Below are 26701 nucleotides of genomic sequence, written 5' to 3' on the forward strand. Positions count from 1 at the left end.
GGGGGAGTTGGGAGGGGAAGAAAGTAACAAATTTGCAAGAAGCCTACACAGAGCGAGGGATGGTTGTGCCATCTTTGTATGGAATGTGTTCCTGGGCACAGAAACGGGCAGTTCTAAACCTCCAGGCAGCACCACAAACGAGGGGCCCACGTGTTTCCCGAGCGGAGACCAGCAAGTGTCACCTGCAGCAGGCTGCAGCCTACCCCCCAGGAGGGAACTTCGCTCTTCCCGTGGGAAACTCCATCGCTGGATTTAAAGGAGAAAGAAGTTGGAGAGGAAGGCGGGTGGGTGGGCACACGTATGCGAGTAGTGTGTGTGTGGAACTGCTAGCGGGGGGGGGGAAATGAGTGCGGGTGCTGCGACGGGACCGAAGGGAACGGGGGCAGCCCGGGGATGCTTTGCGTCCCAGTGGAGAACAGTGGGAGCGGGGTCCCCGCAGCCCCTCCGCGCGGGGAGCTTGCCCAGGGACGGGGAGAGCCTCCCCATCTCTCCTGCCTTGCCACGGCACCCGCGTCGCTGCCGGGGAGCCTGGGGCGGTTTGCAGGGGGTCCAGCAGCGGGCCGCCTTCTCCTCGCGGGGGGTGATGCTTTGTGTCGCACCGGGGCAGCCGCGGGAGGAAAACCGACAGACCGGAGGGACCCGCGGGGTTTCCCACCACCGCCGCCGCCGGGGACGCGAGCGAGGAGCCCGGCCGGCCCGGCCGGCAGGAGGCACTGCCGGGCGGGGCACCGCACCGCACCTGTGCGGGCGGGGCGGGGCGGGGCGGGGCGCAGGGCGGCGCACACCTGGCGGGACGCACCTGCCCGCGGCCCCGCCGCGCTGCCGGGGTCCGGGCTGCGCGGTGCGTGGAGGCTGCCGGCAGCATGGCCCGACTGCTGGGTACCCTGTGCAGCTCCCAGCCCGTGGCGCGCTTCCAGCGCTGCTGCGGGCTCTTCCCCGACGGCGAGGAGGGCGGCGGCGTTGGCGACCCCGCCGAGGGGTCCCGAGACCGCGGCGCCCGCAACGGAGCGGGCGCTCAGCGCCGCCCAGCAGCCGCCGGCCGTGAGCCCCTCAACGGGGTGCAGAGCGGCCGCGGCCCGCAGGTGAGTGCCGCGGTGGGCGGCCAAGCCGGGCCCTGACTCAGCAGAGCCGCCCCCTCCCCTGCGGTCGTGCGCGCCGGAGCTCCCCTGGAGGTGGGTGGTGGGGGTGGGTTCCTCCTCTGCATCCCGTCCGGGCGGAGGAACCGGAGGAAGGATGGAGAGGCCGGGCCGCGCGGGGAGGAGGGGCGGCGCCGAGCAGCGCCGTGCGGTTCCGCAGCCCGGCATCAGCCCGGCCCCGCCGCGGAAACGATTCAGGGGGTGTCCCCTTTGCCCCCGATCGCCGGCACCCCTGCCGTGAGACGATGTGGGGGGTGGGGGTGGTCAGCCGGCGGCAGAGCTCTGCAGCAGCGCCGCTCGGCCCGGGATGCGCGTTTCCCGGCGGGCGGCGGTGGGAAGGCGGCTCTGCCTGCCGCAGGTCCCTCTCCTGCCGGGGTGCGCCCGCGGGGGTGCCGCGCTGCCCCGCACCTGCTGGCCGGCTGGCTGGCTGGGGTCCCGCGGGGCGAGGCGCGGCGCGCTGCCCGCCGCCGTGCGCGCTGCTGCCCGGGCCGGCGCTGCTCCGCGGTGTTTACCGCAGCCGGGGTCCGATGGAGATAAGCCCTGCGCTCTGCCCCCGGCCAAGCAGGTCGCGGTGTGTAATTCTCCTGTGTATCTGAAGGGAGCGGGGAAGGGCGTGACGCAACCCCTGTGTACGGGTTGGATGACCTGCTTTTTCTCTCCCAGTAATGACTTGAACTCGTTGGCAGATCCCTTTGTGGTGCCGTTTGGCGAGGAGGTGCGACAATGGTCTTCCAGGCTCTCCCCGCAAAATAGATGCGGGTCAGTCATAAGCGCCACAACTCCATTGCTCCTCCCCTCTCGTGCTGTTTTACCTTTCCCTTCTCTATGTCCAGTGCTTGGGTTTCCACTTCAAGCATCTCACAATTCTTCCTTGGGTGCTGTTTGACTCATCAGTCAGGAGATGAGGAACACCGGAGGAGTCCTTTGGTTTGTTCACTTCTGAACTAACACCAGTAAACTCTGTCCTAAGGGAGCTGTGTGGCCCATTCACAAAAAGACTTGCTTTTGAGCAGTGGTGTGGTTAATGTAACCGATGTTAAAGATGCCCTCTGAGGGAGTGCTGTGTGAATGGAGCCGCTCGCTTCACCTGGAGCGGTCGGTTTGGGTTGCGCAAAGTGCGACACGACTGCCTTTATGTAAAGGTTGAACCTGTCCTGGGTAGGACTCTCTGACACCTGCAGACAGAGACCTGGGCTTGTTTCCACAGAATTAGGACATTTACTTCTAAAACATGTGAAAGTTGGGTTCAAACCCCTCAAAAATGGGAGGTGAGAGCGATGGCTTGAACGATGTTGCAATGGAGTGCTGGGGTTATAAAGACAGCCTGCCTCTGAGAGAGTCTGTTTATGCAAAGACACCTCTCTCAGACCTGCCAGAAGAAGCAGAAAGTGAATTTTGGTACTCCTCACATTAAACTCATGCTCACTGCACAGTTGCTAAATGAGCTGGGGTTGCCCTGGTGTGAATCTGTAAAGTGGGTTTAGGAACCTAATGTGCAAAGCAGACTTCTTGGCCACAAGTTCTCTATGGATAGTGGCATTTCCCTGCTCTTAGCTGCAGGTGTTTGCAGAAAGGTGCTTAAGCACTGCTCCTGGTGACCTTAGATACCTCTGTGCTCAGCATGAGCATCCCTTCCTAAGGCCTGGGAGCTTCAGAGTTTATATTATCAGGGCAGAATGTTTCTATGCAAAAGTAATGGTCACATTATGTTGTCTGTACTGCCACAATGCAGTGGTCTTAAAGATTTCCAGGTTCTCCTACATAAGTTCTGGAACAATCAGTATATTATACCTGTGAAAACAGAGTATGTAAGTGCGTGCTTGAGTGAAGAACATGTGAGCGGCCAGCCAGGTTCTGGGGCTGCCCCAGCTCCATCCCCCCAGGACGTTTCCCCCATTGCTCTGTGCCAGCTCTGTCTCTGTGTCTGAGAGGAGATGGGTTGTGTGGCCCAGCTGGAGGGACTCTGGGGAAAGGGAGCTGAGGGCTGGTGGTTGGTGGCAGATTGGGAGGGGAAGGACACGCCCAGTAGGGACAGATGCCAGACTGCATGGAGAGAGGCATGATCCCTCAGAAGGGTAAAGAAGCAGGGCAGGTCTTCATCTGGGAGAAGGAGGCCTTTAATTACCTGCGTGTATTTGTTGCCAGCAGTGCTGCTGGTGATGCATCACTGTGGTCTTTTATGTGTAACCTGCAGGTTAAGCACGTTGCCTTTTGTTTGTTTGTTTTTAAAAAAGTCAACAAGGCCTCATTAGAGTGGTCAGCAGCGCAATGAGTGGCTGCTTTTCTGCATCTTCATAATTCAGTCCTGCCTGCCCCACTGGAGCTGTCCTGAGGTGACAAGACAAGGCATGAAATGCTTAGATGTGACAGCAAGGGCTGCAAGTGTTTCCTAAATATTCAATCAGTTGCTTAGCCTGTGTTCTTGATGTTCCCTTAGTTACCAGTTCAGTTAGAAACAACTTGTAATACCTCGAGTGAAAACCTGGATTTCTGAGGACAATAAAGAACAGTGCTGGCCTGACATGCTAGCCAGATTGATGCCCTGGCTTGGGCTTAATATGGGACTCGTGGGCTTTCATTGAGCAAGCTGCCAGATTTTATTATTATGGAAGACAAGACAGTAACTTCTTGTAATTACCCTGTCTCTAGCTAATACGTCTTTGTTTTCTGTACTCCTTTCTAATACCAGTTTGTGTCTCAGGGAATTTATTTCTTAAACTGCCTGGAAGATATCTCTGCCTGATGCTCTGTATGAAGTCCTTGAGTTGCACACTTAGACACGCTGACTAACTTTCTGAAGACAGGTCCAGCATTTTAGTGAATGGCCAAAGAAATATTATGTATATTTAAAAAGTAGCAGTCTGCTTATCTCTAACCTCCTGACAGATTTCTGCTCCTGAAATTGATAGCCTGGACTAAAGAGAACAAAGAAAAAATGTTATTCCAAGTTCTCAATAGTGATTTGTTTGTCTTGCTGTGCTCTACCTTTTCCCAGATGCTTTATCGTCCCTTGAGATCTGTCTTCCTGACTTTGAAAGAGCACAGTTTGTGTTTACTCTGTAGTTATACCTTAACTGTCAGAGCTGCTCCAGATTGGTGCAATGTTTACAAACTGCCCCGTGATGTTTAGTGATGGTATAGCTCTTGCCCACACCTTGGGAGAGGAAGCGAATAACCAGAGTGACAGCAGGGTGGTGGTAACAGGAGTGAAAAGGAAGGTAAAACCTGCCCATCCATCTCGGGTGTATCGCAGTCCCACAACATTTCATTCCTGACTGGCAGGGCACAGGTGACAACGCTGCTTTTGCTGGGGTGGGATGTCTGGTGATGTGGGGTAGACTTGCTCCAGAGCTCGAGTCAAGGTCTGACTTCGGTGTTGTTCCCTTAGAGACTTTTGCATCAGCCTCAACGTTGTTTTTCCTTTTTAAATCGTGTTACTGGGTTTTACCTCGTTTCCCTTTCGTGCTGCAGTAGGTTGATGGTAGCTGAGGTAGGCTCAGCTGGTGAGACAAGCCCTTGTGAGAATAGCTCATGAGCACTATTAGAAGAGTTGGCAGCAAGGATCTCTGCCCCAAGTCCTAGTGCTTTGTCCTTCAAGAGAATGTAGCTGAACTTTTGGAAGCTCCTCAGTTTGGAGCTGCAGCTGGAGAAACATGAGATCCAGTTTCTTGTTTCGATGGGCTTAGCACGAGGCTCACGTTCCTCAGCATCACTCCTGTTTGCTCTGGCACTTCACGTTCAGATCTCCCCTACCCACTGTAGCTGCCAGGGGAGGTTACCTGTGTCCCATTTTTGTTGTAATCTTCCTGTGGAAAGCAGCTGGTGAGGGATGATGTCAGTCTGTGAGTGAGACTGTTTCATCGGATGGTTTTGGCCAGCCTTGTTGTGTGATGGTCCTTTGGAAGATGACAGTACGGTCACATCCAAGATTACAGTAGCGTGTGGCAACCATGTGTAGATATGGGTTTTCATGTTGGGTTTCCTTCTTCTCAGCAAGAAGCCCAGTGTCCTGTCCAGAGAACAGGCAGCAGAGCCAGGAACAGGCTGTTACCAGTGTCTAGTCATTGCCCAGGTCCTGCTGCAGAAACACCTGATGCCAACCGAAGTCTGTGAAACCTCACTGGCTGACTGCAGTGGGTATCCTGCATGGCATCCACTGCTGAGAGAGCTGCTGCTGGCAAAGTGGGTGGTGGTGCAGGGGGTGTGTGAAGAGCTGTGCTGGGAGCCTGCGGCGTTCCACCGATCAAGAGATGCTTCATGAGTCAGCGCTTCCTGGCTCACAGCCTGAGTCATCTTTTTGGAGGCTGCTGAACCACGTAATGAGGAGCTGTCAGGATCCAAGGATTAATTCCAGGACTTGGAGGTGAGCCACTTACTGTTCTATAATTCTGCTGGATGTCTTGGGCCATTAGTTCAGACCTTAACCAGAAGAATAAAAGCTCATCTGCCATCATTTTTCTCCTTTGGTCTCTGGAGAACAAGGGTACGTTTAATGGGCGAGGAGCCAGAGGAAACTTCTTCTCCCTGGAAGATTCCTTTGGACGTCCAGTTCTTGTACTTTACTTTGTATGTACACTCTGCACAGAATACTTATGGGTCATCTTGGCAATGGAAGGTGACTGCTGTGGCAAGTGAATCTGAGACTTAGAATGTACAGGTAGTGTTGTCCAAGCCATGATATTTATTTAAAATGGCCATTCAAGTTCCTGCTTTATAGGACTTCATTTCAAACCAGTATAGTTAGCACCTCTAACTTATTTTTGCAAGGCAAACTGGTAATGGTCTGCATGTAGAGGTATGCAAATGTCTTACTATAGGGCTATGCTGCTGATTCATTATTTTATTGTATTTTGAAGGCAACTGGCTGTTGCAAACTACTGCACATGGTGTTCCCTGAGCCTGACGGTTCTGATATGTACAAAGCTGAGGGGTCCTTCTGTAGCAGCAGCCCAGGTGGTTGTTATCCCCTCTGCAGTCAGTGCTACTTGATGTAGTCGCAGATGCTTACTTATGCTAACCAGCTGAATTTAGTGTTCCCTATTGCCATTTCTCTAGGCAAAGGGCGAGCACTGGGGTATTCTCCTGTATTTTACAGGAGAAGACTGCGTCAGACTCATCAGTCGTGCCACAAGGCTGAGTGCTTGCTTGGGAAGGGGCTCAGAGGCATTAGCCCCAAGGAAACCTGTTCCCTGGAGAACGTAAGGCCCATGGACCAGGCTGTGTGGCATGAAGCAGAGGGTAGAATAGGCAAAAGAGTATATGAGGAGTCTATGGAGGAGAGAGAGGTGTGTGTGGAAGGGCAGCTGTGATGCCACTGTGATCCCTACCTGTGAGGTGCCAGGGTGAGGGGTGAACAGGCACAGACTGAAGTGTTGAACTTTGGGAGCGCCTGCCAAGTGGCGGCAGTGGCGCGGTGCCGAGCAGCGCTGCTGTGCGGAGGCTGCTGGGCTGCCAAGGGGGCTTCAGCCACTGAGTCGCTTGTTTGGCAGTGTAAGAGATCCTGGCCCTGCAGCAGGGCTTGTTGGCAACACTGGGAGGTATGTTGGTCTCCTTGTGTGTTTCCCTGTCAGAAACAGAGCTGGCATTGGTATGGCCGACACTAATTGCAACTAATAACGAGGCAGCAAGTGGACTGACAGCATCTTATCTATGGCTCTCATCCCAGGGCTGCTGGGGTGCCCTCCAACGTGCCTCCCTACAGTCACAGCTGCAATTTGAACACTGTCCCTCCCTATTTTCAGTGGTCTCTGCCTTCTGGGAGCGTGTCTACCTGGGGTTTGCATGTTTGTGATAATACTTAACCCAAGGCCTTATTTGGCACCACCTTAGGAAGCTGCTCTTTAACTTGAATCCTGGAGCTGTCTGCTGGGGAAACAGTCACTTGTCCCTGTGCTGGCACTGGATTGCAACAGGGTAAAACCCCAAGAATTTAGTTGTCAGAAAATGGTGCAGTGTTACTGTGCCCATTTGTCTTCTGGGAGCCTTGCTGCTCTGCACCTCCCAAAACAAACTGCTGCTGTGGAACTGACCTGTGTGCAGAAGCAGGTTGACAGGATTCGTGATGCTGCTGGGTAGAAATATGTGACAAATCTGTGGTGTCTCATTTCCAGGTTATAGTTAAATTCTAAAACCAAGTCTTAAGGTGAGAACAAGCTTTTTGTCTGAGAAGAAACATAACAGTGAAGTCCTGGCTCTCCATGGTCATTTGGCCATTCCCAAAGTGCTTCTTTTGGGTTATGTTTGACGTCTGTTTGAGGAATTCCCATCAGCTGGAAGCTCCTCAGACCTGGTGTACTGGGGGAAATGTTGAAAGGCTTCCCACTTCTCTGGATCTCAGGTACCACCTCAGGTACCGAGCAGCCATGCAGGTCCTACTAATGCTCTGGTGTGTTTTGCAGGAAGTCAAACATAAGAGGTGGTGATGCTCATGGGGAGCTGTCATGTGGGCAGGGTGACCATCTAATGCTGTGCAGGTTGAACACTTGTTACCCATCCTTCTTCTATCCAAAAACTTAGTAAACTCATCCTTTGGATATATGAAATACAGTTGAGTTTCAGAGATTTTCTTATCTGTCTTCTGAAGCTCATTCTGAGCCATCTGTGATTTACTTTCTCTGGTTCTTAACTCCTGTTTCCCCCTCCCCATTCACAGCTACCTAACCCTTAAAAAAACCTTTTCTTCAGACACTTTCAGGCATAGCCTCCATGGTGCACCTCAAAATCACCATCTAATTATTGCAAATTAAAATGCAATGAAACAAACCTGTTCTCCCACTGTAAAACAGGGAGGAAAGAAGCCTTTTCCTTCTGCCCTTCCCTCTCCTGCCTCTCTCTTGCCCTGTTATTTCCTTATTGCATAGATCAGACTGTACTTCCTGGTACCTAGGAGGATGCTGAAGTGCATGGGAAGCTCACCCACCACTTCTGTTGGAGGACATGTAACAGCCATGTCCAACCTGCCGAACATCTGGCTGGCAAAGCAGGGCTGGTCACTTGCTGAGAGGATGGAAGAGGTGAGCCACCTTAACAGTGCTCATCAAGAGATAATGTGCACAACCCTACTTATGCTGGTGTTGAGTGGCTTTCCTGGCAGGCAACTGCTGTTGACACCCATGGGTGATTAAAAACAAAAGCGTAAGAACTGGGCATCTGAGGAGGAGTTACTTGGGCAACTGGAATATCCACGAGTGGAACAACTTTGCATAAAGAGTATGCAAGGAAATAGAGACAAAAGTGTTACCATCCATGAGAGAGTCCTCACCACTCTGAGGACCATGGTGGAAAGTAAACCTCTTTGGGTTTCTTTGAATGGTATTGGAAGAAATACCAGAAGACCATTGTGCAGAGAAGATCAGTTGATCTTTCCTTTTTATTAGCAACTGGGACAAGCTGCAAAGCATATGAGCTGGTAGGACCAACCATGGATGTCAACTCTCCAGGAATATGTGGAGAAAAGAGAATGTGGTGAATGTCCTGTGAGTTTGAGTGCCACCAAGAAGACCTTTCAATGCGAAGCCAGAGACTCTTATAATAGTTGTCACATGGAAGTAAGTAGCTGAAAATAAAAGCTCTGAGAGGCAGGCTGCCTGTGAGAATTTAGGAACAGATGTGGGTAGGCTGGAGGGCAAGACCAGAAATTGAATAGTCATGTCACACTTAAAGGTATGGTTAAAGATTGACTTCTGTCCAGTAGGTGCAGATACCTATTGAACAACCAGGTGTAATAAATACTCAGCTACAGAATGGGAAATGATGAGCTTGGCAACATTATTATGGAGGGACAGAGTGGTTGGAGATGGTGGGCTGAGCATGGCTTGATGGTGGCATGCAACTCTGAAAGCAGCCAGCAAGATGGATGAAATTGTGCACGACCACTCCTTCAGCATTACTGTGTCATGTCTGATCTTTGGGCACTGTAATTCAAGGCAGGCATGGTAAGTGCTGTGTCTGGAAAATGCTGAATATCTCCTGTAAGAAATACCTGGTGATTAAGTAGTGGAGGAGAGGACAGTTAGGTCCTTTCTGAATGCTTGTAACAAGCTTCTCCCGTGTCAACCTTCAGAGGAAGGAAACAATTTGTTCCTTGTCTGCAGTAGGTAAGAAAATAGTCATAGGTTTACATTTCAATAAGAAAGTTTCAGGCTAGGTGGCAGGAGAGCAAAGCACTTGGAGATCTCCTGGAGCAAGCAGTGGAGCATCCACCATTGGCATCGGTAAGGACAGGTTGAACTTCTGTCGGAGCGATGGGGGTGTTAACTGTCTGTCCTTGGTGGACAAGCTGGACTGGACTTTGGTTAGGCTGTTCTTCAGGACACACAAGGCTGTCCTTCAGCTGACTGCAGGCATAGTCCTTCTCAAGCAGTCTCAGCCTCCTCAGCAGCTGTTCCCCCTCTGTCTCTGAAAGGCTTGTGTGCTTTTTTGTTTTTAATGTAGAAGGTTTTCTTTTAGGAAGATGACATTATACATTTTTTTCCTTCATTGATTCTTCCTATTAATTGCCTAAACAAGTGCTCTGTCAACTCTAGTATTATTCTATCCCACTTCATATTTAAATTACTTGGCAGATTCTGTGCATCTACTTGTGTTCTTTCAGCAGAAGGAAGGAGGGATAATTACATTAGTTCAAGAGCGATATACAGCAATGGAACCTATAATTCAGTCTGCCTCCCAAGTGCTAATCAGAGTGGAAGGGAAAATAATCTGCAGATTAAAAAATGAAATCTTTGGGGGTGAGCTGAGGTGCGTGTTGATGGTGCAGTTGTGTGTGTGTCTGTCTCAGCTGACTGCCTTTTGCAGTCTGGAAGGGAAGCTTTGGATGAAGATGCACTGATCTAAGATGAGAGGAATGTGTGAGACAACAAATGGGTGAGCACCATGCCCAGTACAGCAGCACTGGAGGGAGTCCTGGGTGCACCTTTCCTGTTGCCCGATTGACCCACCTCAGCCTTTGGTCCTGCAAAGCACAGCCCCTTCCAGCCCATCCCTGGTGCTGCTGGCTGTGCAGCACTGCTGAGCTGCAGTGCCTTGCTGCCAGCTTTATGTAATGATGTCCTTTGGTGTTTTGAGTGAATCAAACTACTGAAATGCTACCAGGAATCTTCCTGACTTTGGACTCTTGTCCTGTGGCTTGTTCTGTGACGGAGACCACTGAAAGTGCAATGATTGTCTGGCTTGGAGCTCGTGTGTCAGAACTTCTTGTGTGGTGATTGTCTTCCTTCTGCATCAAATGATGATTCAAGGCTGTGTCCCATTAGTGTGTGCCACTGCAAACACTTGCACAACAGCTGCAAGCTGGATGTCATCTATGACTATGTGTACTGGTCAAAAAGCCCCTTCTGCTAACAGCAGAGCTGGCCAGGCCTTTGCAGGGTTGAAGAAAGGTTTTCTCATGATTGCTGTTTGCCTCCATCCTCCCGTTTCTCAGGTTTCATTAGCTCTACATGTCTCTCCAACCAGGACACAACAGACTTGGACAACACTTGTTAATTGGCTGCAACACATTCTGGAGGGGAGAGAAAAATATAAGTGATGGGCTGATTAAAAGTGCTGGAACAGAGCAGGAAGCCACACGCTTGTGTGAGTGAGGTTAGGTAAGATAGCCTTGGGGCTCCCTGTGTGCATTTTGGGAGCTCTGTGGGATGCTACTGCCACCCCCTCTGCTGTCTTTCTGGCATCTCTGCAATTTATTCCATGTGTCTGTATCTCTCCTTTGCCATGTTCTCTATCACCTTACCACCGGTCCTGTGCTCCCCTGTGAGGGGCCTGTGACCAGGCCATGGTCTCACACTGGGGCACAGCCCCTTTGTCCTGGCCACCCCGCTCTTTAATCTTGGTGTGATGAGTTTGCAAGGTTGATGGTCCCAGGGAAGGTGAGAGGAGGTGCTGGAGATGTTACAGGCTGCTCTCACTACTTGTTGGATCTTCAGAAAACTTCGAAATTCTTTAATGTTTAGCTAGGTAGGTGGCTGGAAGAGGTGTGGGTGAGGTCTTTGGTATCATTTGTTTTACTCTCTCTTATATTCCAAAATCTGGTCCTTGATACCTGATTTTTGGCTGTGGTTTGGTAGGTTGTTTCATTAATTTGGCACAGTTAATAAACTGAAATGATATACACCAGTCTGCTGTACAGAAGACTGTGAAACTGAGGGGTGGTTTTCCCCACTGGTTTTACTCCACCAAGTCTTGAACTGTCTGATTTCCATTGTCTCTGTGCACAGCAGCATCTATGTCAGATTTTTTTGAGCTTTTTTTTCCCCCCCTCGTGCCTGCTCTTTCATGGCTTCTGTAAATATTGCCTTTCTGCAAGCCTAAAAAGAAAACTCCCCTAAGTGACAAGTATTAGAATGCATTAACTGGGGGCTCTGGGAAAGAAATCCTGCACTTCTGCAAGGCAGTTCTCTTGGAAGGGAAGCCACGTAATGACTTCAGGAACTTAAATTAAACGTGCATGTCTCCTGAAGGATCCGAAGTAATTGAGAGCTGAGAACAGTGTTGGCTAATGGTATCTCTGGGTCAGGCTTGGAGCCTCAGACGTCTGATGCTGCAAAGCTTGTCTCTAGAGACAGGGCAGGGAAGGCTGGTGTCTGTTTAGCACGCTGATGAGAAATATCCGGAGGAACAGAAGGAGAGTGGTACTTTTAAATCTCTTTATTTTTCCCCTCATGTAGGATATACCTCTGTCTTAAAACACATTTTAAATCCATTGTGCTAGTGGTTCAGCTGCTATTCTTTCACTGTGGCTATAAAGGCGAAATGCTCTTTCTGTGTGTACTGTCTAACACGATGCAGTGAGGTGGGTTGAGAATTGACTGTTGGACCGAGCCCAGAGAGTTGTGATTTGTGGAGCAGAATATGACTGGAGACCTGTGACTAGCTGTGTTCCCCAGGGCTCGGTGTTGGTTCCAGTCCTGTCTAATATCTTCATTGACAACCTTGATGAGGGAACAGCATCCACCCTCAGCAAGTACCCGATGATACAGAGCTGGGACGAGTGACCTGACACACGGGAACACTGCGCTGCCATCCAGAGAGACCTGGACAGGCTGGAGAGCTGGGCAGGGAGAAACCAGATGCTTTTGTTGAACCTCAAGTGGAGAGTCTGGCATCTGGGGAGGAATAACTGTTTGTATCAGTACAGGCTCGGGGATGACCTGCTGGAGAAGAGCTGGGGTCCTGGTTGATGACAGGTTGGCCATGAGCCAGCAGTGTGTCCTGGTGACTAAGAGAGCCAATGGGATCCTGGTGTGCATCAGGAGGAGTGTGGCCAGCAGGTCAAAGGAGGTGATCCTCCCCCTCTACTCTGCCCTGATCAGGCCCCACCTGGAGTATTGTGTCCAGTTCTGGGCTCCTTGGTATAAAAAGGACAGGGATCTCCTGGAGAGAGTCCAGAGAAGGGCTACGAAGGTGATTAAGGGCCTGGAGCATCTCCCCTATGAGGAAAGGCTGAGTAAGCTGGGACTGTGCAGCCTTGAGAAGAGAAGACTAAGGGGGGACCTAATTAAAGTCTATAATTATCTGAAGCAGGGGATGCAGGGGGAATCAGCCAGATCCTTTTCAGTGGTCTGTGGGGACAGGACAAGGGGCAATGGCTGCAAGTTGGAGCACAGGAAGTTCCACACCAACATGTGGAAGAACTTTTCCCCAGTGAGGGTGACAGAGCCCTGGGACAGGCTGCCCAGGGAGGTGGTGGAGTCTCCTTCACTGGAGATATTCAAGACCCGTCTGGACGCCTATCTGAGTGATCTGTCCCAGGGAGCTTCTTTGGCAGGGGGGGTTGGACCCGATGATCTCTCGAGGTCCCTTCCAACCCCTACAATTCTGTGATTCTATGATCCCTGCTGTAGTCTGTCCTGGTGTCAGTGTCTTCCAAGAGTTGCCGTAGTGGTGGCTTGATCTGCTCTGCTGACCCTGTCATTACTGCTCCCTAGGGAAGCACTGGGGATGCTCCCACACTCCAAGGGAGGTTGGGTGGGCTCTGTGGCAGCACAGGGGCTACGCTTGGCCTCCTGAGATGTGTGGGTGACCCACCTGTGACCAATGCGCAGAGACTGTGACATTAGAATGACGTAGAATAGAGACATCTTCTGTGCCAGGCCTTCAGGGGAGCATTTCACATACAAAGACTCACATGAATGTGAGTCTCTTGTAATTTGCACAGTTAAGCTTCTTCAGAATGGATGTTTCGTAGCTGAGGAGCCCTGTGTGAAATTGCCTGTCTCCGGCTTCTGTGGATGTTGTGGCTTATTGCATGTTGCTTCTGAAATGTTCTTAAACTTTGGATTATCTCTACAGCCTTGGTAGCTGCCCATTGAAACCTCTCTGATCCTGATTGAATAGTAACCGGGGTGGATGGAGGGGCTGACCCACCAAAAGCGCTTCAGAGGTGGTGGAAAGCATCAGGTCGCTTCAGTATATTAAATATAAACCAGTCTAAAGGTTAGAGTTGTGTAAGTAGAGACTGAATAAGCTTCTGAGAGTGTCAGAAGATGCCAGACATTCACACAAATAATGTAATAGCCTTTTTCTGCACAAGGCTGGCGAAGGAAGGCACTGCACAAAGCACAGTGGTCTTTGCTTTCTGCAGAAATAATGGCCATAAGCACTAAACCTGAGCTGGCTGCTGGGCCCCAGCCTTGGCACTGCTGTGACTGAATGGGAGCTGGGCTATGAAGGTGCTTGGAGTGGGGTTTCAGTTCTTGCAATGCTTTAGGATCACAGGGATTCAAAACATCCCCTTGTTTAAAATTTCATTACTGCACACTACCTAAAATCAAATGGGGCAATTCTCTCTACCTTACGTGCCTACTGTGGCTGTTACCACCCTGTGTCTCAGATGTGATCTGTTCATCCCCTGCCTCTCATCTTGGGCTGTCCCCACCTGCTGGTGTAGGGTTTTTCTTTTTAAAAAAAGGGTTAAAAACCCAACAAAACAAGTGGGAGATTACTTCTCCTGATAAAAAAGCAAAATAAGAAAGAAAAAGAGAGGTTTAAAAAACTACTTGGAAGGACTTGGCTTTACCTTTCTTCACTCCAGATTTCTTTTAGACTCCAGGGTTTTTTTCTCCCCTCAAAAGAGACTACTGGAATTAGAAAGTTTTATTCCTCATCCCACAAGGTTCCAAGTATAAAAGAGTTACCTCAGGGATATGTCTGATCATCTCTGATCTGAAGCACACGAGCACATAATTCCTAATACATGGGAGATTGATGCTTAATTGAGAAATTAGCAATGCCAGAAGAGGGTTTTCTCTGGGGCAATGTAAGTGTGGCCAAATACAGGTCCAGAATCTCAGGCAGAAGCATCAGAGTTGCTAATTGCACTGGGGGTGTTTTCTAATTGGCATTTGAGACTCGAGACACTCAGACTGATTGCTTTGTCATTTGGCCAGCCATGGCATAGCCAAGCATGAATTATTTTAGAGGGATGCCAGTAACTCATCTGTGACCTCTATTACTAATACATAGTGGGACACTCCTGTGACCTGGGTCTTTAGGAAGCATTGAGTCATCTTTTCTGTTTATTGATGCAAAAATCAATTTAAATAAACTGTGGGTTTTTTCTATGATAGAAATGATGCTGAATGGAACTTCTTTCCATCTTGCCTTTGTTGCCTTCATGCAGTTTGCCTCATTTCCATATTAAAAGCAGATTAAGGGAATGGAACTTCTAATTGCTTTCACAATGAGTCACAGTTGCACGTCTAGACTCCTTGGGTGATCTTTGCATTTTCTCCCTAGGATGCAGGATGAGAATTTCTTTCTGGTAGATCAGGTGCACAATCAAGTCCAAGCATAGTAGTTTTTCCCCTTAGAATGGTTTTAGGAGCTTATGTCAAAGCTGTATCTCAACGTTGTGTCTATGCTTAAGCCTTCATGATCACTTCTCAGCTCTCATCTTTAGGAAGTTCTTTCATCTCATATTTATGCAGCTCCCTTCCATACATGATTTCTTTTTGGGGAGATGGAGAGAGACTAGATTTGGTCCCTTGCACCTGCCCCCATATCAAAAATCCTCTTCATACACACATATAAGTTTTCAGAAACATGGAAGTGTGTATAGAAAACGTGATTGGTGTGCATGTTGCTCTGCTAGCAGGGTGGAAGGCTTCTCAGTGGGGTTCTAGTCGCAGATGGCAGCAGGAGCTAAACAGCTCCACAAGTGACCAAAGCCACAGCCTTAATAACATACGCTGATGTGTGGCTTCCCAGCTCCGGTGGGCTGGGCACAGCCTCATGGAGGAGGGAAAAGGAGTGGGCTAGGTGGGGTATATTGAATAATCTAGTTGCCAAGTCCAGAGAAAAATGAAATCTGTGGCTCAATTAAATGAATGATGTCCTTAACGGGGTCACCCAACACTCTTTGCAGTATACCTGCTGGTGGTGTTCACCCAAACAACCCAGTGGTGGTTTCTTAAAGATATTGGAATGAAAACTCAGTGGTGACAGGGTAGGTCTTGTCTCTGCCTGCTCACAGCCTTGTTCCCCCTGCCCTGATCACCCCACCCAGCTGTGATTATAATTCGCATGCCAGGGCTGTAGCGGACAGCCACGGCATCCCGCCCCGCTGTGATCCCATCAGCATCCTGCAGTGAGAGAGCACGGGGCTGGAAGAACCTGATGTTGAAGGGGCACAGGGGGTGCTGCTGTTGCCAGTAGCACCCTATGGCAAATTTCCAGATCTGATAGGGTGAAGTTTGCCTGCTATAAAGAGGAAAGCTTTAAATGAAAAGGTTCAGTAATTGCAGTTTACTCTTCTTCATCTCAAAACACGTTTCCAGTGAAGGTGATGGTGGCTTTCTGTATCTGCTGGTGTAGAAACTTCAAAATGAATGCATTGCTATGCTTTTATGAAATGTACTCCATGTCCCTGGAGGAAAGATGGATTCAATCTCTTTAAAATCCTTGTCACTGGGGCTGCTACTTTAAATTAGTTTGAATAGATTTCTGATCTGAGGAAATGCATTTATTCTATCGCTGTAGTCTTCATTTTAGTATAAAAATTGGACTTGATTTCTTGATGCTTGTTCCAACAAATTATTTGGTTTAAGCGCTGGGAACTGTAGCAGTTAAAATTTCTTAAATGTTTGATAGTTTGCTAATTCACTAAAGCTTTCTGAAACTCTCTCATGTCCAGGGTTGCACGCAGAAGTACATTGTGAAGAACTACTTCTACTACTACCTGTTCAAGTTTTCAGCTGCTTTGGGTGAAGAGATTTTTTACATCACTTTCCTTCCATTTATCTACTGGAACATCGATCACTCTGTGTCTAGAAGGATGATCATTGTTTGGTCTGTAAGTACTTCTATGACTTTATTTAAATATAACAAATGAGTTTTTAAGAGTAAGAGCAGCCCTTCAGACAACCTCCATGTTATTTATGTTTGCAACTGGCATGTCCAGGAAGCAGCAGCATTGCTACCCTGAGGGAGGTGAGTGGCATTAGCTGATGCAGGTTGTCTGTTGATCTCCTTCACATCTTCAATTGACTTATTTTTTTCAGCCCAAGAACTGACTGAGCTGCTTTTGATAAGGTTTGCACAGAATGCTTGGGAAAACACTTCCTTCCCAATGTGTCGTGGTATCTTAAGGACTGATTTTCATTACTTTACAAAATTTTTCTCTTGTCCCAATTTATTCTGCGTGACATCTTCATATAGTTCTGGCTCGGTTGAAATTAGTGTAACCTTCATAGGAAGGGGATGCACAGGCTGCTGAGGAATAAATGGTGTGTTTCTGCAGTCACTTGGAGGGTGGAAATCAGATTCTCTGTTGAAGGCCAAGAGTTAAAAGCATTGTGGGTTTTTGGGGTGGGTTCTTTTGCTTGTTTGTGGTTTTTTTGCCACTATGAGACCATTCTCAAATTACCAGGCTTCATCTTGTGCAAAGGTGGTTTGGGGTATCCAGAATAATGTATTCCCATTCTGGCTCTGAAAACCAGTAGATAACCAGGCACTTTAATCTGGGAATGGCTGTTGTTTTGTCGTGGCCATTGCTCATCTTGGTATCGATCAGATCTGTGCTGCCCAAATAAGACAGTTTTAGAACAAAGAAAGGAGGCAGGAAGCATCTCTGGCGGACAGCAGGCCCTGGAGGATTAGCTGTCAATCTACATTGATTTAAGTAATTGAAGCTTGGTAAAAAGCTTGGATGTGATACCTACCTTTATTTCTTTTCAGCGAAGCTTCTCTTTGAGTTAGTAAATTCTGATTAGTAATATTCTGTCTTTTGTCCAAGAAGCATGATGAGGAGCAATATAAATGATTTGAGTTGGGTCACTTCAAGCACACCTGGCCTCGGACAGGCGGCCTCGGCTGTTCTGTGCCAGGAACCCTGGTCAATACGTTTTATAAAGGGAACACGAAAAATAACTTGCAGATGAAATTTCAAAGTAGGTGGACACTGTATAATTAGAGTTGGGTTTTGGCCAGGAGTACACCTACAGCTTCTGGAGATGTGCCACAGAAGATGATAATTGGTAGTCACTGCCTTCTGGGATTGCATATTGCTCAAAAAATAACTCTTCAGAGCTCCTTGCGTGCCACTCTGCAGGCTTGCTTTGCCTTTACCTTGTGAGGACTCCATCTGAGTACTGGCCAGACCTAGGCTGCAGTAATTAGAGTATTGGAGCATATGATGTCAAGATTATTGATGATATTCTCCCAGTGACCGAGGGAGTCAGAGTTGTGTTTTTAACAGAAAGGGAGAAGCTGTTTGAAATACACAGGCTTGTGATGATCTGCAGTTTTAAAAGCGCTTTAATAACATGTAAGAGCGAAGAGGCTAAAAATGTCTGTGCAGGCTGTGTTAATCTTCTGGCAAGCTGAGCTGGGCAGCTTGTTTGCTGGCGAATGGGCTGTGAACAGGCAACAGTGTCTGCTGCCAATCTGCCTACAACACCTAGGTCATGTCCGCAGCAGCAGGATGGGCTCAGCGGCAGGGGAGGTGCCAGGGTGTTCCATGTGACAGAGCTGTGCTTTTACATCACTGTAAGGTCCTTGGGGACAGTGCTGGCACCATGCCTGTTGTGCTGGTGAGCAGGAGCTCAGACCCACAGGCTGCCTGCAGCTCGGGGCTTGAAAGGCACGCTTCTGTTTCTGCATGGGTGGTGATGTGTGGCTGAGACGGGCTGTGCTAGAAGGAAATACCTGGGTAGCCTGCCATGCTGCTGCTAGTAAGGGGCAAGTGCAACACAGCCTGTGGAAGGCTCCTGCACAGCCAGGGGAAGGACTTGGTATTGGAAAGCTTTAAGGAGATGCTGAGAGGTCCCTTTGGGACACTGTTTGGGGTAAGGAAAGGTTATTAGTGAAGCTCTCCATCAGGGAGAGACTGGCCCAGCGATGACCTCTTCTTGAGCCTGGTGCAGGGCGTACGGGTACGTGGGGAACACGTGCTGGTAAAACCTGGTCAGAGTGCAAGGCACGATGGAGGGGCTTGATGGCTGTGAGGGGGAGGTAGGCTCACCCTTGGGCAGTGGAGAAACAGGAGCAGTACTACTTGTGGTACTTGTGTGACCAGCAGTCAGACCTGTGAGCTTCTGCTGCAACTTGGAAATGGCGGTGTCGGGGTCCTGGGATGGATTGGGGGAACTTCTTCCCCTAATACAAGTGCTGTTAATGCTGCTTGTAAGGCCCTCCTGCCATCTTATCTGTCACAGTTTCTGCAGAACCAGTCACCCACATTTGAGAGAGAAATCTGAACTGGAGCAGGGCCAGGGATGATTAGGGAACAGGCTATTTTCTGAGCAGACTGAAAGCTGAAACAAGTCTCTAACAAAATGAAGTTGGAGAGAGAACGGGGCTGACTGTAAATACCAGCGGAAGGAAGGAGATCCTTAAAAGTAGAGTCACAAGAGGAAACATGCATGAGGCAGTCACAAATAAGCTAGGCTGAAGCCAAAGGCTGTGAAAAAGCTCTAAAAGGGCAGTAAGAAAAATTACCACGTTCATTGCAGCAGTAGCAGAGGAGTGGACTCGGTGCCCTGGGATGTCTCCTCCAGCCCTGGATCTCCAAAATCAACTGCTTGTGGTTTTCTTTAGCTCTGGGAAATGGTGGCTGTGGTCTCATCTAGGTGCTCTGGGAGCTTAAAACAGTGTGTTGTGCTTCCATGATGGTGCCTTTCCTCTAAGGATTCACAGTATACCTCTAGGGATACACCTTTCCCTTTACAGCTACAGGAGGGAGATAATAGCCTGAAACCTCCGAGCAAGATGCTGGGTCAGTGCTGAAGGTGCCCCAGCATCTTTGCTTCTCCTCTTCAACTCTTTGAAGCAAATGCTCTTGCATCTGCTCAGATGAGGCTTTGATGCCTGTGGCCCTTGCTACTTCAACCAGGAAGTGCAAAGGTGAAAAATAACTTCACAGGAGCCAGCTCCTACTTGAAATTTACTGCACAACTTGGCTCCAGAGGTGAAAGTTCAGTTTGTGGGGATTTTTTTAATCTCTGCACCCCTTCAGGGTTGAAAGCTTTATATTTTGGTGTTGAATTCCAGTGCTAAAATAGATACCTGGGGGGGGGGAGGGAAGAAGACAGTTATGTTTTCTGCTTGCTCTTCAGCATGCTTGGAAATATTTTTCATGTCATTTTTTCAGGGTGAGTGGATGTAAAATGTATCCCCAGCTCTTTGGAGCCTATAGAACTCTAATTTGTAAAATATAAATAAGAACTGGCCAGCATGGACTTTGCCAGGGCAGGTGTGGAAGCTGCCGGTGCCTCAGAGCAGTAAGCTGCACCGTGGTGCCAGGTGACGGTGGCATTCCCAAAGGGACACAGAGTTTGGGTGACTGGTGGTGCTGGGGGACTCGCAGTGATGTGCGTGGCCCTGTGGGCTCCTGGGCACAGACGTCTTCAGCGAGTCTGGGAAGGTCCTGGGTCTGAATCCACAGTGATCACCTTGCTTTTTCAGGGACACAGTTTGCCAAAGGCTGTTGGCAGCCTGTTACATGGGAATCCCAGAGCATTAGGGGTTGGAAGGGACATTGAAAGATCCAGCCCCCCTGCCAGAGCAGGATCACCTAGACTGACTCACACAAGAACACGTCCAGGCAGGTTTTGAATGACTCCAGAGAACGAGACTCCATAACCTCTCTGGGCAGCCTGTCCCAGTGCTCTGTCACCCTCACAGTGAAAAAGCTCTGGACTCTGGTGCTCAGGGTAACCTGGTGGACTTCAATTCCCAGCAGGAGTTTACCCACAGTCACAACGCTGCTGACAGTCGTGTGCAGCAACTGATCTCCCCTGGACGCCGCTTTGAGAGGCACTTTGCAGCTGACTCTGGCCTTGTTGGGTCTTCTGTGTTATTGTTTGTGCTTTGCCACATTCAATGTAAATGTTTTTGTGCTTTGCAACATTTCACCAAAACAAGCATGGAACAGCTGACAAACGTTGGGGAAAGTCAAGCTCTTCAAAGTGACATATTTTACACTGCCTCAGAGCCTGTACTCCAGTATGTAAGTAACTATACACTGCCAGAATACACAAATAAAGGCTCCATAAAAGAAAATGCCACATGCAAGATAAGGTGCTTCCTATGGGGAGTTCAGTATGTGCTGGTAGTTGTACTCTGCCCTCGAAGAGGAAGTGCCGTAGCTGAGACCTGACCTGAAGGCAGGCACGACCTGTCTGCTGTCGGCTCCAGACTGCTGTGCTTCAGCCAGAGTCATTTAAGGGAAGTTTAAATCTGAAGCTCTTGTGTTTTACTAGAACTACAAGGCGTAAAAGCTTCCCTGTTGTAGGTGGTAGATGGCAAACCAGCTCAATGTGGCAGTATGTTCCCTGCTACCAGGACACTGTGGCTCCAAATTTATATGGTTTAAACCCATTACAAGATGGTCAGCTATCTTATGGCTTTGGTTGAAGGCTTCTTTTAAAGGCAGAAGGAACACCCCAGGATGTTGGGAAGTTATATTTCTGGAGGCATGAGGCTCTCACGATCCTGTTCTGCTTTTGTTGTTCTGAGGTCTGACTTGAGAGAACCAAACTGCTCCCTCCTATATATATATATATTTAAAGAAGTGGCCTGCACTATCTCTCCCCTTCTCCTGCCCCCTGCCTCCCCTTGCTGTGACATGCACCCTGCTCTGCCAGTAGCTGCTGAGCACCTCCCTGCTCGCGGCTGCTGGGGACCTGCCTCCTGAGTGTGCTGCTCATATCAGGGCCAGGATAACTCACATAGGTTCTTGAGCATCCCAGCAGCTCAATGCAACCCTGTTTCATCCAACCAAACCCTTGGTAAATGTGTTGTAATGTTCCTGCACAGCTATGATGAGACGGATGGTGCCTCTGGTGATGGCTGGTCCCTGGGTACCCCTAGCCAGCTGCTCTCTCACTTAAGGGGTGTATGCTTCAAGGACATGCCCTGTCTCTTCTCTGCATGTGGGAAGCAGTTGGGTGGTTTGAGGTGGTGATGTGGAGCAGGATGTGATTGGAGGGTGGTGTAAGTTCCTCCAAGCTGGGGGTGCCTGGGCTTCTGCAGGGCTTCCTCCACCTGGGCTGTCACCAGGGTGAAAGGCCAGCAGTGCTTCTTGGTGACATCCAAGGCTAATACCCTGAAGCCAAACCTTAGTGCTCGGCATTGGCTTGGGGGTAGGGGGAGCATCTCCAGAAGAACATGCTCTTCCTTGCTGTGTCCCTCTCTCCCTGTGAAGCGAGCGATGCTCCAGGGGCACAGCCGCAGCTATTATCTGCTGCAGTGTTTATCTCCTCGCGTAAGCCTTAGCTGGGGATGCTGAGAATAGAAGCTGTGAACAGTGCAGGCTGCATGCTTGGTTTAATTTCTGGATGGTGAATCAAGATCACGCCTGCCTTGACAACCACAGAAAATAGCTGGCACTTTGAGGATGCAGTCTCTGCTTCTGCTTGACTAATCTCCTGTAAATGCCAGTTTATTAATAGTGTGTTCTTTTTTCCCTCCCTCCATCTTTCCAGTGTTCCTGTTGCTTCTATCAGCACACAATGGTTATAATAAATCCAAAAGGAACCTTATTTTCAAGCTGTAGATTTCCTGTCTGGGAAGGCAAGAAGTACTATGGCAGGGCAGGGCTTCCAGAGCCAGATTATAGAGGTTCTGTTTTGGAGCTGAAAGAGGAGACTCAGTCAGCTGCCACAGTGTGAGTCTTGGGGAAGAAGTCGCCAGTGTTATGTGACCTCGTGTCTTCTCTAGAATTTCCCCTTGCCCTTTTAATAGGTCAATGGTGCAGAATCAGAAGTTGAAAATAAATGTGTTCTGCTTCACCTTTGTTAGCCAAACCATTGCAGACTGCAAAAAGAATTGCTTCTCCTGGTCTCCACAGGCCTGTGGGATGGCCAGGTGTGACTGTCCCCATGCAGAGGTTGTGACAGAGGAGGGAAGATAGCTGCATGAGGAGGATGTCAGACATTCCCCAGCGGCACCAGGCCAGTTCCCTAATACCTGTGGGATTTGGGGTCTGGGCAGCTGCTGTGTGAATGTTCCAAAGGGGAAACTGTGCCTTGAAGTGCTGGTCCCATGCCTCTGCGTGTGGAGCTGGCTTGGCTTTGTTTGTCTGTGTGCCTTCCTACATGTTTGCACTGTGGTGGCAGACCTATGTTGGGCTTGTTTGCTTCCTGCTGCAGCAGTGCTGCCCGTAGGGATTAGGAGAGGGGTGAAGGAAAGCCATTGAAAATGCTGGAGAACACCTGCAGGTGAGCAAAACCACTTCTGAAGTTACTGAACCACTAACAGAGTTATGCAGGTGTCAAGGAGCCAGGTCACTTGACAGGACTCTGATGCCCACAGGGAGGGGAGCAGCCCCTGACATTGAGGGAACACCTGCAGATGTTGGGACAAACACATTGGCACCTGGAGCGATGTGCATGTCAGTGCCTTGGGTTTGAGCCATTGTTCTTTGTGAAAGCAAGGTCTGTTAAAACTCAAAGATGAATCTATCTTGTTTATCCTAGTGCAAAGTCCCAGGTGAGGATGTATTTTTGGAGATGGTCCGTATGACTCAGGGCAACCCTCAGAAAAAGGCTACCCTGCTCCTATAGTAACTGCTAATTGCATTCCTGTAGTAAAATGTAATGCTGCTGACCCACCGTGGTGATGAAGCTTTGCCTTTACTTCAGCTGATGCCTTGGCTGTGAAGGACTGGTTGCTGTTCCCACTGCAGCCCAGGCTGCCCCAGCATCAGCGGTAGGCACCAGAGCTTGAGGAAAGTCTTGTTTTGAAGTCACATTAGTACAGAGCAGTTCTTGGAGGGGGCAGCAAGTGTGTACAGTGAGTAAGAATTCTTTACCTGAGTGCTAAGGAAGGTAGCTCAGAAGGCTTCAGAGTCATCTGCATAGCGCTGGCAATTCAGGAGCTCCCACACTGGCTGGTGGTGGTGCGAGCTGGGGGTTAGAAAGGTGCCCTTGTCTGTCGGGGTGTTGCCTGGGCGTTCAGCCAGTGGGTATACACATGGGACCCCCGTGGGAGGGATGGCAGCTGGGGCATGGTCTGTGCCACACTGCATTCCCGGCGTGACCATGGTGTCCTGAGTGGATGCCGTAGCACCTGGCAATGAAGAAACAGTGGTGGCTGGTCCAGCTCTGAACAGCCCAGGCCAGCTGTACCCTAGATTTCCAACCTAGTAAACCAGGCTGCTCACTGCTTCAGCTTGAGCAGCACGAGGGGTGGGTAATACATTGCCTCACAGGGCAGGAGCCCCTGGGAGGAAGAGCCTGCCTCATCTACCCCAGGCTCTGCCGGCGATTGCAGCTCCCCCGTTCACACACACAGACGAAGGGTGCGATTTGTGTCCCACCGAGGCAGAGCAGTGGCAGGGGTGCAGGAGCTGTGCAGCCCAGCACTGGCTCTCTGTGCAAGGCACTTGTGAATGTGCTCTTTGGCTCACCTAGGGTAAGCTGGAAATCACAGCGAAGGCCAAGCCCTGTCATCTTGGCTTTGTGACTGAAGCAATCCCAAGGTACCTGCTGGTCCGGGCTTGGGATTAATTTCTGCCCATGATAAATTTCTTTCCCAGGCTATCAAGGGCTTTTGGCATTGCGCAAAGAGGTAATTCAAGTCAAGTGTAGGTGAGGCCGAGCTCAGTGTTGATCTTCAGCCTGTCCCCCGTGCTCATCTCTCCACCTCCTTTCCCGGTGCCCCGGTGCTTATGGCTCACAATGTTTATCACAGGAACTTTCTCGTCTACTACTTTGAAAAAAGCTGGTAATGGGTCAAAACTTTCAGGCTGCCTGCTGTCTTTCCTGGGACTGTGAGAGAGTAAAGCCAAAGGGTCAATGAAATGGGGCTCAAGAGAGAATATGCCACTTAGCCAAGCAGACTCCTGTCATCCTCAGCTGACAAGAGCTGCAGCAGAGTGCAATTCAGAGACATCCTGCAATTAAATATTATGCTGTAAGCATGTTTCCTTGCAATGCTTGTCATGTAGTGACTGCATCTGTGGTGGCTTCCTATTTAGCTTAGTTGGGTTTTCTACTATTTGTGGCTGAGGTGAGGGGGTTTGTGCCTGGCTGGCTCATGGGAGTGTTGCCCTCAGTCGCCAGCTGTGTGATGGCCTCAGCAGGCCTGGCTGATGCTCTGGCCTGGAGAGGGATGCGCAGCTCCCAGCTGGTCTCTGCCTGCCCCACTCGGTGCTGTGGGGCTGTCTCCCTGGGATTGCCCCTCTGCCCACCCTGGGCAGAGCTGGCCAGAGCCCCGGGCTGCTTGCCTGGCCATGCTGTGAGGTGAAGAGCCCATGTGGTGCCTGGGCAGTCCTGTGCTCCCCAGCCACTTGTGAGCAGCACGTGAGGAGGGAGGTGAACTGGTGCAACACCTTTGCTGGGTGGCTTTTATCAATGATGCAACTGTCATCTCCCACTTTCCCGGGGTAGCCTGCCAGTTCAGCTGAGGGGGTTGTGTGTTTTAGTGCACCTACAACTGCTGCTTCTGCCGAATAATCTAGAATAATGTGTGTAAAACCACATGCACAGCACCCAGATAAGCTCAAGGCAAAGGTCTGGCGCTTCAGAGATCGGTGCTTAGTCTGAATGTGTCTTGGGTCCTTTTCACGTTTGATGGAGTCTGTCTCACCTCTCATTACTCCATGTGTCTGTGCAATATGTGTCCAGAAAATAGAAGGGTCAGAATTTAATCTGGAAGGCCAGGAAGGAAGGTGGTGTGTGGATGCCTGGTATTTTTGCTTACCCATACCACCTCCAGCGCTCAGCCTGTTTTTCACCATCAGAAGCCCCAGCATAGCCTTCATTTCAAAGATGACTCATTTCCCTTTCTGTAATGCTCTTACGTACTAGTGCTAATAATACTTCTACAAGTGGAAGTCATTATTACAGAGGACTGCTGATAAACTGGCTCATCCTACTCGCCTCTCAGATGCTATCACAAACGGTAGCCTCAATGTTTTATGTTCTGGCAGAGAGAGTAATTTTGCTTTCAACCCTGGAATTTAATTAACTCCCAAAGACGTGCCTGCATCCACTTGGCAAGCTGTGGCATTAACCAGAGACCCACACAGGGGTTTCATTAAGACGTGTATTCCTTGAGCCCTTGTTTGCCGTGCGGGGTCAGGGCAGGCTGTTTGCTGCCTGCCCTCTGCCCCATATGCCCAGGTGAGGTAGGAGCAGCAGCCAGGCGTGCCGCAGGCAGTGCTGCTAACAACACAGTCATGTGATTCATGGGATGAGGGACACAGGATGCAGAGGCACCAGCAGTCGCTTTGCCAAGCTCTGGTGCTGGCTGGAAGCCTAGTGCTCCCCGTGGCGTGTGCTTGAGTAGAAAGAGGAGTGAAGGAATGTGACTTTTTGGCTTTTCTCTGGTCCTGATCTGTGCATTCTGAGTCCTGATGTCTTTCTCTTCACGTGAAGCCAGTTTTTGAATGTCTGGTGGGAGATGGAGGGATGCCATGTGGCTGGTGACAAATGAGGCAGCGGGTGATTGTGTTGCTGTTCTGGCATATGGTGAACACCAGCATGGGAAGGGTGTTATTTTAAGACCCCTCCTTTGCTAGGGAAAGCATGAGAAGCAGAACAGTGAGCTGTCTCGCACGGCAACTGAGTTTTTTCATGGCAGATGTCAGTTAACCTGATTTTTTTGTACTAAAAAACCCAACCAAAACCAACTAAAACCAGCCCAAAGAGGTTTGCTTGGTTTTGCAGAGCTTGCTTTGGACATGTCTGGCTGCACTATCCAACAGGAGGAGGGTGGCAAGAGAAAGAAAATACATCTTCCAGGGACAGCCTGGCAGGTTTTGTTTACATCCTTCTCTCTGTGGATGCTGAGAGCCCATTGTCTTTGGGAGGAGGGTGTCAGCACAGTGGGTGCCAAGGTTGTTTAGCTGGTGGTGTGTCCTGGCTGGGATCCTGGAGCACCTTGTGTGGTGGGGTGAGTGGGAGCTGCTGGGAATAGGAGAGCTGGTGCTGCTATTGGAGAGCTACTGCGTGGAGCTGGGAGGGATGCAGCTGGCCAAGGTGTTGATTTAAGAAAAACTCTTCTTACAGAGGTTTGCTTTGCAGGAGAAGGGTTGTAAGGGATTGGGAGGAACTTAAACTTCTCTGGTGTGGCAGGGGGGAACCAGCTGTCCATTTCAGACCATCCTATATTGATGCATC

At 49.8% G+C, this 26701-nt stretch overlaps 1 protein-coding gene across 1 annotated transcript in view; it reads left to right on the forward strand.

Annotated features, from left to right (window-relative positions):
• Window positions 1-863: 863 nt before the first annotated feature.
• SGPP2 (sphingosine-1-phosphate phosphatase 2) overlaps window positions 864-26701 on the forward strand; it is a gene marked incomplete at both ends in the record, with an annotated part of 35374 nt that continues 9536 nt past the window's right edge. Inside the window, 2 exons of the mRNA XM_084267635.1 lie at window positions 864-1082; window positions 16270-16428. Coding sequence (XP_084123761.1) covers window positions 864-1082; window positions 16270-16428 — 378 coding nt within the window. The remainder of the gene's footprint in view (window positions 1083-16269; window positions 16429-26701) is intronic.

The sequence above is a fragment of the Gallinula chloropus genome, assembly GCF_964237585.1.
Source record: "Gallinula chloropus genome assembly, chromosome: 8".
Classification (NCBI taxonomy): domain Eukaryota; kingdom Metazoa; phylum Chordata; class Aves; order Gruiformes; family Rallidae; genus Gallinula; species Gallinula chloropus.